This window comes from Colobus angolensis, unplaced genomic scaffold (genome assembly GCF_000951035.1).
Source record: "Colobus angolensis palliatus isolate OR3802 unplaced genomic scaffold, Cang.pa_1.0 Scaffold121, whole genome shotgun sequence".
NCBI classification, from domain to species: Eukaryota; Metazoa; Chordata; class Mammalia; order Primates; family Cercopithecidae; genus Colobus; species Colobus angolensis.
The window spans coordinates 7,101,761-7,114,481 of record NW_012113253.1 but is presented as its reverse complement, the minus strand read 5'-3'; the positions used below and the strand labels follow the sequence as shown (position 1 = coordinate 7,114,481).

General features: G+C 38.9%; 1 protein-coding gene across 9 annotated transcripts in view; it reads right to left on the bottom strand.

Annotated features, from left to right (window-relative positions):
• YWHAZ (tyrosine 3-monooxygenase/tryptophan 5-monooxygenase activation protein, zeta) overlaps nt 1–12,721 on the bottom strand; it is a 33,185-nt gene that overhangs the window by 18,199 nt on the left and 2,265 nt on the right. For 5 of the 9 annotated variants that reach the window (XM_011931541.1, XM_011931532.1, XM_011931524.1 and 2 more), the window contains exon 2: nt 10,098–10,402. In XM_011931541.1, the coding sequence (XP_011786931.1) occupies nt 10,098–10,391 (294 nt within the window). In that variant the 5' untranslated portion in view covers nt 10,392–10,402. Of the gene's footprint in view, nt 1–10,097; nt 10,403–11,904; nt 12,250–12,654; nt 12,721 lie in introns of those variants that run through there. The other 4 variants (XM_011931581.1, XM_011931549.1, XM_011931558.1 and 1 more) reach the window with 4 other exon arrangements.

Here is a 12,721-nt window from a genome sequence, read left to right as displayed (position 1 = left end):
ATGGTCAGATCAAGACCATCCTGGCTAACAGGGTGAAACCCTGCCTCTACTAAAAATACAATTAGCAGGTGTGGTGGCGGACACCTGTAGTCCCAGCTACTCGGGAAGCTGAGGCAGGAGAATCGCTTAAACCCGGGAGGCAGAGGTTGCATGCAGTGAGCCAAGATTGTGCCATTGCACTCCAGCCTGCACAAGAGTCAAACTCCATCTCAAACAACAAAAACACTCCACTGTTTTAAATGAAATTAAAGTCATTAATTTTGTTATTCTGACAATTCCTCATCCCCCCCTACAAACCAAGTATCTTGATGGTAGATTAAATGTTATGTTTCAATCTACAATAAGGTGATACTACATTAAGGGACTACAAATACTAATGCTTACTGTATGACCTCATGTAAACAGCTGAACCCCTGAGCTGCAGTGTCTTGATCTGTTAAAATGAAAAGGCTAGATCAGATGTCCCTTCAAACCCTAAAATTCAATGAGTCTACAAATCTATAAATATAAAACTCCCAGTTTCTATTATTCAATTTAAAAACTCACAAAAATACCCCACAAATGTCATTTTAATAACATCCTTATTAATAGGAAATTTAATTCCAACTCTTCAGCATAGTGTAGTTCAAATTTCTAGTCTTGTACAATTCTCTTGTGCAGAGATAATTTTCCTATAATTTTTATTCTGTAGAGCCACTGGGCCTTGTATAATTGCTAGATCTCTTAAACTTTTAAAAAGAAATCATGTAAGAAGCCAGTAATCTGTCACACATTAGGGGCCCAGAGATTTGGAAATTAATCTCTTACTCCCCCTTGTGGCCAGAGTGGCTTCCATTCTTTGATTTGCAATTTCCTCACTTGCTTTCAACCAACCAATTAGAAAAGTGCTCCACCAAAAATGCTAATGATTAGGAGATGTCAATAAAGAAAATAAGTCTTTGTAGACATTTTGACTTTAAATTCTTACCTTTCTATGCAATGTGGCCTAACAGAATAAGATTTTAGGCTGTGAACTTATGTTCTATGAATAAGGTCATCTATAAGCAGGCTTATGCCCACTTAACGCATTTTCCATTAATAGATGGCAAATCTGCATTTTTAATCAACAAGAAATCTGGCAAACCAAAAGTATATTATCCCTGATGTTTAAGAACTGTTAAAGCCAGCCTAAAACTTTATTATTCAATGTAATTCCTGTTAAAAGAGTAGCTGCTCCCTGATATTTACCCCAAAAGATACCTGCAAAACAATGCTGGGAGAAAGCCCGGACTGTTCTAAAACTTTTTTTTTTTTTTTAATCAACTGGGTGAAAGGGCTAGCAAGAAGCAGGAATAAAAACTGCTAAATTGGCCGGGCGCAGTGGCTCACGCCTATAATCCCAGCACTTTGGGAGGCCAAGGCGGGCGGATCACGAGGTCAGGAGATCCAGACCATTCTGGCTAACAAGGCGAAACCCCGTCTCTACTAAAAATACAAAAATTAGCTGGGTGTGGCGGTGCATGCCTGTAATCTCAGCTACTTGGGAGGGTGAGGCAGGAGAATCGCTTGACCCAGGAGGCAGAGGCTGTGGTGAGCCAAGATCACGCCATTGTACTCTAGCCTGGGCAACAAGAGTGAAAACTCTATCTCAAAAAGAAAAAAAAAACAACATCTGAACATCTGAAAACAAATTTTGAAATGTTGCTCCTAAAGATTCAAAGTAAAATACTAGGCTGGGTGCAGTGGCTCATGCCTGCAATCCCAGCACTTTGGGAGGCCAAGGTAGGCGGTAGGCAGATCACGAGGTGAGGAGATCAAGATCATCCTGGCTAACACGGATGTCTCTACTAAAAATACAAAATAATTAGCCAGGTGTGGTGGCGGGCGCCTGTAGTCCCAATGGCATGAACCTGGGAGGCGGAGCTTGCAGTGAGCCAAGATGAGGTGGAGCTTGCAGTGAGCCAAGATCACGCCACTGCACTGCAGCCTCAGCGACAGAGTGAGACTCTGTCTCAAAAAAAAAAAAAAAAAGTGAAACACTAGCAAGTATCAAAAAAAAACTTAGGTATAAACTTAAAAATTATTGACACTCTCACTGAAGGCTTTCCTCTTCTCCCCTCCCCCAGGATCTAGGCCTAGGCTGAAGTTTCTCACAAACCAAGGCCCAATTTACCAGTATTTCCCTCACAATGCTTTTCGTTGGTGGTGGTTGTGGTAGTTAAAACGTCTCATTTTTCATAGGGCTTTTTAGCTTGTATGTGCACACTATGTATTATGGATAAACTACATAGGGGGCCTATATTTTATCAGCCCCTTTTTAAAAATGGCTAAAGACCAGCTTCTCCATGTTCAATGAATTTGCAGTACTTTTCCCTCTTTGACTTGTATTATTTGTGCACGTCTATTTCCCTCTCCAGACTGAATAGCAGGGCTTTTAGATTTATTTTTGTAATAGCACAGGGCTTATAAAATATCAAGTTGTCAAATACTAAATAAAAAATTTCAGTTTTCTAAAGTTCTCTTAAATTTAATCCAAAATTTATAAATCAAACCACAATAAAGTGATATCAGAGGTAAAATAGGTAAAGCAGTGTATTTGCTATTTAACACCACCACAGGGGTGTGTTAATTCAAAAATTTCCCCAAAACATCCTAGAGATAGATAGTATTATTCCCATTTTGAAGATGTGGAAACAGTCAGAGAAATGCAGTAAAACTTACCCCAATCACACAATGAATCAAAAATTCAAAAAGTCTGCATGGCCCATGCTAACTTTTATCACCTCTCTTTAAGTAAAGTAGTATACGCTTTAGTATCCTTTATTTTTAGAAATGTTACACAGGGATATGTTTAAAGTTTTATCTCTGCTCCAATTAAAGAAAAAGAGCCTGATGATAGTCCTCCATTAGATGGCAACAATCAAAGGGCAACTGTGAAGGAAAAGTCGTTACTCTTACAAAAAGCGGGTTGCTTGAGTTGTCTTATTTCCAAACATCTTCCAAACACAATGCTAAAGGACTCATCAAACTGATGAATTGGGAACTTCCCTGTTCTAGGCAAGAACTATAGCTTACCTATATAACACTACCCTCAACTGCCAATTCCACAGAATCACATTTTAAGTAGGTATTTTGAATAATATTTTCATCAAGTTTCTCTTGGTTGAATGTGGTCCAAATATGTCATTCTAAACTCTGGACAATGTTTATTACGTTTTAAGGAGCAAAAAAATCATAAGCTGAGTGTTCGTTAAGTCTTGGATCAACAAATAGGTCTTTCTCAGAAAAGCATTTGTAATTAATCACTTAGATGAGAAACATTCTGCATACCACTGGGTTCCTTGATATAACGCTAATTTCTAAAAAACTCTAGATCCCTAAAATTGTTTGCAAGTTAGAAATTAACTGCCACTAAAAAACGATTTCTAGGCCGGGTACGGTGGCTCACGCCTATAATCCCAGCACTTTGGGAGGTTGAGGTGGGTGGATCACCTGAGGTCAGGAGTTCAAGAGCAGCCTGGCCAACATGGTGAAACCCCGTCTCTACTAAAAATACAAAAATTAGCTGGGCATCATGGTGGACACCTGTAGTCCCAAGTACCTGGGAGGCTGAGGAGGGAGAATCGCTTGAACCCGGAAGGTGGAGGCTGCAGTGAGGCGAGATCATGCCACTGCACTCCAGCCTGGGCAACAGGGTGAGACTCTTGTCTCAGAAAACAACAAAAAACAACAATGACAAAAAACAAAAAACATTTCTAACTTCCCAACTCATTAAACAATTCAAATAAAATACTAATACAACAAAAATTGGGCAGTCCCTACAAATTTAATGCAATAATCTTTCTTAGATTTTAAAATTCAACATATGCATACAGGCGAACCCATTAAGCACATCTTATGTTGGTCTGCTTAACTTTATAGATTAATACTTGGCTGAAACTATATTCTTTTACCTGTTGTTACCACTGTAAGCACATTTTTACTTGGGGGAGAAAGGAACGCTCACAACAAATCGTGTCAAAAGAAATCCATAAGAGTTTACATGCTGAAACATTTTAATAACCTATCGAATGTAAACAAAAGGGCAGGTGTCACATAAAATGATCTTACTGATATCAAGTCAGCTATATTCATCCACATGGCTTTGGTGCCTGAGGATCCACATTATTAGAAAAGAACGGCAATAGAAAACTAGTGAAATCTGCCAATATGTAAAACTCTATCCTGCACTACACTACTTCTATCACATTATACCTTACCAGAAAACAAAACTAAATCAGTAGCAACTGCTATTTCACAGTAAATTTCACAGATACAAGTTTTTCATAATTACAGTGAATTACTGACTAGAGAACAAGTGAATGATCGGTTACATAGAAATACACATAATAAAAAAGAGAACTGATAATATGGTGGCCAAGCACACCATTCTTCCCACACCAAAATTTAAATTTGTGCCATCTAAATATATCAAAGCATATATACTTTGATATGTACTTTACAAAAACACAAATGTTTTCAAGGAGAATAGAGCCAATCTTCTGATGCTAAAAGATATTCTTTTATGGCAGAAACCCTCAGGCCATAAAGATGGTAATTAGCAATGGTTTGTATCAGGGACAGTGAGAAGACCAAACTAAAGCTAAAAGCCTCTTGCAGGGAATTCTGGCAAGGATCAAGCAAATAGATGGAATGAAATCAGCGTTTCAGAAAGATGAGAATAAGAAATATATGCAATAGAGAACTGAAAAGGAAAAGTAAGAGTAACAAGTCCAAGTGTATGACCACAAGCAGCAGTAAAAAGATGTTTATAATTTACCTTTTGTCCATTAAAAGCACATCAAGTTTATCCTTACAGTATCATTTTCCTATTTGGCAATGTACACTTTTCCAAGTATAACCCTGGGAACTATACAATTCAGCATGAATGTAAAAGATAGGGAACCAATGATATGGGAAACATCAACAGCTTGTAATCTGAAAATTAAGTCAAAGTTGAGTCCAGCATGTCACGTGATTAAGTCTAGAAAACATGCTAAAATTGGGTAGTTATAAAGGACAGGCAATTTCAAAAGGAAGAGGAACACTGGCTTTGAGTATATAGAAACTGACAGCAGTTCTAAGGCCCCTAAAACCTTGAGCAGTGTTTATTCTCTGTGTAAAACTGTCAGAGTTAAAGCAAAAGCTATGGGAACTAGGATGAAATCACAATAGGGAACCAGAATTCTACAAAAAATTCTAAGAAACTTATTAGAATTTCAATAAACTGTATGCTAAGTTTTAAAACTTACTTGATATCAGAACACCCGTCATTTTGACATAAAAATTCTCTCACACACACTTCAATATAAATATGCCAAGAGTAACTTATTTTGGAATCAAAAATTTGTGAAATTAATCCATAAGTCCAATGACATTTAATTCAGTATTATAAAGGCAGAGCTAGTTTCCCTTCCCATCAAACAGCAAAGGCCTCTATCTTTCCATTCCCTTTATTTTCATCATTTCCACTTCATATACCTCAGACTTTTTGTATTTGTACAAATATGTCATTGGGTGTGGAACTTCGCATTTCAAAAGAATGAACTTTATTACCAAAGACACTGTACAGGCCAGGTGCAGTCGCTCACGCCTGTAATCCCAGCACTTTGGGAGCCCGAGGTGGGCGGATGACATGGTCAGATCAAGACCATCCTGGCTAACAGGGTGAAACCCTGCCTCTACTAAAAATACAATTAGCAGGTGTGGTGGCGGACACCTGTAGTCCCAGCTACTCGGGAAGCTGAGGCAGGAGAATGGCGTGAGCCCAGGAGGCGGAGCTTGCCGTGAGCCAAGATCACGCCACTACACTCCAGACTGGGAGATAAGAGCGAGACTCCGTCTCAAAAAAAAAAAAAAAAAAAAAAACAACACTGTCCTATTTCTTCCTTCCTGGGACCACAGAACTTGAATTCTTCATATTTCGAAACATACCAAAACCACAAAGACATGTAAATATACAGCATATCTTAATAAAATAAAATAGTAACAATAGATATAACACTACCGAGTTCTTTGGAGAAGGCCTTATTTTCCAATGAGCTGCCTGGTGATTTTCATCTTAAAAACTACATAGCAGTTTTTAAAGCCCCAGGCACATAATAATATATTCAGACTACAAGGGACCCAAAAACTACTTGCTTTCTTATCTTATTTCTGTTTAATGGTAGTTCTGTGGGCTGGAGATAAAAATCAGTGCCCCATAACCACAACTTAAAATTGCTCTGAGCAAATAAAAACGTAGAGCAGCAATAAAATAGAACTCAGTCAAATTAACTGAATCACTATTAAGATTACTGAACTGCAGTTGCGAACTGTTATGAATGTTAGACAGAATTTTACACTGCTTCCTGTCATAGACTTCCTATAAAGTCATTCTTTGCCTATAGCAGTGGATTTTAAATTTTGAAATGAAATCTTTGAAAATCTGATGGTTGGCATGGACCTTCTGCCCCAGAAAAATGCACAATCTTCAAGGCTTCTTCCATCTTCTAAATTCCATTCATGGACTGTGAGTTAAGAGACCCCTGCACTATTACAGGCAGGCTCACACTTTTAAATAGAACTGAAAAGCTAAGATAAACAGGACACAAAAGATAGTCAAGGTGCTTTACCTTTCATTCCCCACAACCCTGGGGGATGAGAATTATTCGTATTTAATTGAGCTTAGTTTTCTCAGAGGGACTGAATACTGAGTGATTTCCTCAGGCTATGCATCTATTAAATGGTAAAACTAGTTTGATTCAGCATCTTGAGCTCCATTATTCACCTCCACATACTTCTTTGAGTTTGAAATAGTCTTCCTAGACTGTATTTCCTTGGTATTCATTTCATCAAGTGCAAGATAAAAACTACCCAATTTTTGGCTGCCATCTTTCAGGTTTAAAGAGGTACTAGTGTTGAGTCCCTCCCCAACTACCAAGAGAGTTTCTGTCTAAGCATCTGGCAGGAAAGGCAGATTGCATTAGTTCACATATTGCAGTTTCAAATTAACACATGGAAGAGAAGAACCTGAAGTTCTTTTACATAATGAAAAGTCCACATTGTGAAGAACATGCCAGTGACCACTTCCCACAGTAATGCTCTATTAACTCTTGTAATAAGCAACATGGTCCAAGCTCTTTGCTTATTAAATGGTTAAAGAATTGATAAATACATGTAACCAGAATGGGTTACTAAAAAGTTCTTCAGAAAAACTCAGAACTTTGGAGATCAGCTGCTTTTTGTAGGAAGAGTATATTTTCATAGCTATTATAAAATAGGTACTCAATATAAAAAATCTGGTTATCACTAATGCCACCAGCTATACCATCAATTCTGCAAAGGGATTACCTGCTTATTTTTCTCAAATTAAAATATATATATATGTGTGTGTATATATATATATATATATATATCAAAGCCCAGAAAAGGCTCGAGTAATAATAAATTATAATTGATTTATCATGTAAGATCTCAAAAATATAATTTAAAATATTTTTACTAATCATTAAGTAACAATGATTCAAAAACTTTCTCTAGTAGAAATACCAGTTCTGCTACACTTTATTCTTCCATTTCACTAAAAAGGGGAAAAGGAATTTTATGCAATGTTTCCAGAGTCGATGTGACCTATTTGAAAAAGATGGTAGGAAAAAGAAGCCTATTATCTGTAAATATCAAATTTTCCCAAGCAGAAAAAGAAAAAGCCAGGGAAATTTTGCAGTGCTGCTGACCTAATTCTGTCCTTTCTCAAAAGAAGCCTTTCTGCTTGTTTAACAAATATTTGAGCATCTACTACACGTTCTGAGTATGCAAAGATCACCAAGTCTTACTCTTAAAAAGACTAAGGCTGGAAGCCAAAGCTTGTTTAGAATTCTCTTCGAACCCACTTGTATAGTAAAGAAAACTCTCATTCATCCAAACTTTCAAAGTGTAAATACCATTTAGACTTTTTAAGAAGCCAGTGCTATTCTAGAGGGTAACGACGTGGGTAGGGACCAGAATCAAACTCCTTAATAATCGTAACAACAAGAAGCTATTAAGAGATTATCTTGTCATCCTCATCTACTGGTTCTATGCAAAAATTTTTTCTTGATAAGAAAACCAAAAGGAAGCATAGTCAAAACTGCTGCAAGTTGGGCCAGACATGGTGGCTCACCCCTGTAATCCCAGCACTTTGGGAGGCCGAGGCGAGTGGATCACCTGAGGTCGGGAGTTAGACCTGACCTGGTTACCAGCCTGGCCGACAAGGTGAAACCCCATCTCTACTAAAAATACAAAAATTAGCTGGGCGTGGTGGCGCACGCCCTGTAATTCCAACTACTGGGGAGGTCAAGGCAGAAGAATTGCTTCAACACGGGAGGCTGAGGTTGCAGTGAGCTGAGATCATGCCACTGCACTCAAGCCTGGGCAACAAGAGCAAAACTCAGTCTCAAAACAAACACAAAAAAGCAAACCTGCTACAAGTCTTTTCCCAGGAGAAGACTCACAATGACAGGAACTTTTATACTTCGTATATGGAAAACATGCACATACCTACCTGGTATTGCAAATAAGCGTGTTATTAAAAAGTAAATGTCACATTCCTTTTTATTCCTAAAACTGACTTTTGTCTTAAGGGAAATGTTAACTTGTAACACATCCTTTGAAGCCCAAATAAAAACTTTTTGATCAAGTGTAACACCAGACTGAACAAAACTGAGTTACACTTACACAGATATTAGTAAGGAGAGCAAGGAAAAAAAAACCCAATACATTTTTTATTATAGAAAAAAATCACATTTTCAAAATTTAAATATTATTACCTTAGCAAAATCACAAGATAGGTATTTGTCACTTGGCCTCAATAAAAGATATTCCTTTTTTCAACTTAGATACAAATAACAGCTATCATTGTAAAGATTTCAATAAGAACAACAACAACAAAAAATGCCCCAAGACAGATGTCTCACTGAGTTTGTGATTGTGAACCCAAATAAGCATGTTTAAAAAAAAATCACTATTATTTTAAAAGACAGTGTCAAGTATCATTTGAGAAAAATACAGTTTAGGAACTGATGCTATTTCATTAGTAAATACAAGTGTAGAGAAATGATAGTATCATCACAACTGTAACAAAAACCCCAAACCCACAACCACATCAGACATTATCCTATTGCTCATTACAGTACTTCTTCCATATAAATAAGGTTCATATAGTAAGTAACACACCTGGATTTCCATACTGAGTCCCACATTCAGTAACCTGTCCAGAAAAATCGAGCTACTGCTGCCCCTCTTTGTATATCAGAGTCTGGCCATACTGGTTAAGTGTAACCATTTAATAAAACCACTTTAAATATTATTCCAAAAACTGCCAGCTTGGATTTTCTGCTAGTTTATCCTCAAATTTAAACTACTCTTGATCAAAAAGCCCTACTTTGTATGACAGATTAAAATTAACCAAAATACAGTTTAATTATTTTAAGCTCGGTGCTTCAACACAGTAAGTACTGAATACTTAAAATACTCGATTCAAACTGGAAAAATCAAGCTTGAGTTATTCATCATCTTTCATCATGGTTTTGAGTGTTCAAAATTTATTTTCAAGTATTCAATGCAGGAACAGGTTTCATAGTCGTGACGCCAGAGTTTTCTGCATGGCTGACTCATTACATTAACATTATAGCGGCTAATCCTGAGAAGAGTACTATTTCTACAGTGAGTATCCTATTACATCTCTCTTACATAAAATATGTAAAATTCCTTTATCCATAGATGTACATTTAAGATAACCAGCTATAGAGCTACCACAAATGTTCTAACCATAAGTAAAGCAGTAATACTATTAGTTTATCTTTTCAATTAATACACAATACAATACTAAAGTCTGTTATTTTTAAAACTGAACTGTTTCATAATCATTATTACAATTACTTTACATACACGTATCTGTAATTTTCTTAACATCTTTTTAGTTATGACACCATGAAGACTTTTAAATTTGAACACACAATGTTTAAAAGGAAAAGAAAAACCGAAGAAAACGTTCAGGGTAATGTAACTGATACTCATAGGAACCTTACAGTATAATGAAGCCAGACTGAATTGATTCTCACCAGTACATCATTGCAGATATCTCTTAGCTCCGTCTCAATTTTCTCTCTGTATTCTCGAGCCATCTGCTGTTTTTTCTCAGCACCTTCCGTCTTTTGTTCAATACTTGAGACGACCCTCCAAGATGACCTACGGGCTCCTACAACATTTTTATAAGCAACTGAGAGAAGATTCCTCTCCTCATTGGATAATTCAGCTCCTTGCTCAGTTACAGACTTCATGCAGGCTGCCATGTCATCATATCGCTCAGCCTGCTCGGCCAGTTTGGCCTTCTGAACCAGCTCATTTTTATCCATGACTGGATGTTCTGCAGGGGGGAAAAAAGGAGTATTTAAAATTTTTCCCATCAAAATAAACAGACTCAAAATTATACCTGTGGTAAATGAGTTTTTTAAACCTGAAATCTAACTGCCTGTGGAAGACTGTTCACATGAGGAATTAAAATACAGCCTCACAAAAGGATAGTGAGAAAAGGAAAAAAAATTTAGCATACTCAGCATCAGAGGTAAACTTTCAGCTATTAACACACCAGTGTAGCAAAACTAAAATTTGTTCTGAAGATACAGATTTCACATAAGGTCAAAATTACTTCCAAAAGCTGCCTCAAAAACTTACCCCTAATCTTACTTGACCAAAATCTCAACTCATTTCCAATACCACTAAGTGATCTGAAATTAAGCAGCTTTTCTTCCATAGTAAAAGCATTGTTTACAGAGAACATCTGGATTTCTATCATATTTCCAGAATCATAATTCTTTGTCAGTTTAACTCATGTCTTTTTACTTTCATAATACTCTCGTCAGGAGTGATTAAATTTTAGTTTTAGTGTTACCCCCACCCCAAACCTACTAGATCTCTGCAACATTTGCTAGCCAATAATAGCATAACAATTTGTGGGGAGGAATGACCACTCTTTGTTTTCAGATATTTTGAGTATAAATCCACCACCACAAAGGATCAATATCTGACCCTAATGCCTCAACTCCTTATCTTGTTATATGTCCACATGCTTTAAAAATATCCACAAGTCATGGCACTTCAACTCTTACTGTGAGTACTAGAATATATCACGTTGGAAGTATTTAATTTACAAGTGTTTCCAATGTCATTGCTCCAGTTGAAATGTAAAAGTGCTGCATTTTGCGTCTAGCCGTCATATTGTAATTGGGTGTTATCACTCAAGCTGTTCTTCACCATGACTATCCACCTAATTCTCTTTCCCTCGCATTTTAGTGTCCTAGACCTTTTCTATTTACCTCAGCTACATTTTTCTGGAAAGATATCCTTATACAAGTTGGCAAAGAGCACAAACATACTAATCCACACAGCGATACCTCAGTAAAAAAACGACTTTAGAGAAAAACATACACCCTGAATAAAGTGCATTTTTAAATTAGGTGAACGGAAGAGTTCACCTTGGAAGCTGACTCCCGAATATTAATCATCTTTTGCCTTTCCAGAGAAATCTCACAATATTTTTTTAACTAAATGAGAGAACAGGTCCCCACATTTTAAACAAATTATTTAACCACTTTGGATACAAGGTACTAGCTCAATACGTAAACTACTTTAACCTTTATGACGGCATTATTTTCCTCAGGTGTCTAAATTACTAATTTTTCCCTTAGGATCTCAGTCTCTGGTTAATTCTGCTTCTAATGAAAAATGATTTAAACCAGTACAAAGGATTCTCTACCCAATCACTTCGGTACAAGAGGAAGTGGATAAGGTTTCTCACACAGTAACGAGTGCTCCAAGGCCTCGCCTCTACACTGCGGGCAGGACTCACCGCACCCATTTAACCCTTACCTGACTTGAGACGTCGGCTACGGTGAAACGAAAACCGGCAGACCCGGACTTGAAAGTGAAAATCCTCCGGTCCGCTTATCCGTAACCACCCCCCTCCAAGCTCCGCCCAAGTCGGAGCCTCAGCTCAAGTCCCCCACTCTCCTTTGTCATGGCGGATCTGTGTCAGGGAGCCCAACCTACTGCAGTGTTAATTCCCCCCTCCTCCGACCGGAGCCAGAGGGAGGAGCAGCCCGCGCCCCCGCCCAAGCCGTGCCGCGGGGGGGGGAACGAAGCCGCCCGACCCCGGGGCAGAGACGCCACAGCCGCCCGCAGAAGCGGAACCACTACCAGCCCCGCCACGGACACACCCCGCTCTCCCACCCAGCGCCTTCCCCGCCACCGATCAGCGCCGATGCCCGTGTACAGCGTCTCTAAGGGACCGACAGCTGCAGGTGGGGGAGGGGACGAGAGCCACACCCAGCCGAGCGGTCACCCGCCCCCAAAGCAGGATATGCATCCCCAAACCGAGCGCAGGGAACCTCCAGTTCTAGTCCATCACGCTCTGAAGCCGACGGCGGGCTCCCCACCCCGCTCTCTACCCCCACTTGGACTCGCAGCCCCCGTCCGCACTTCCCCCGCCCGTTCGAAAGGAGCAAAAAAAAGTCAGACCCATCCCCCACCCCCACCAGGAAAATTCAAGTCCTTCCTCCCACCCCGGAGCCCACGAATTTCAGCTCTAGGTCCCAGGCGAGCCCCACCCCAAAACCTCACCCCGCAGCGTGCTCCCCCTCGCGCCGGCGCGCAGCCTCGCCCCTGTCTACCTGGCGGGCGCCGCCGT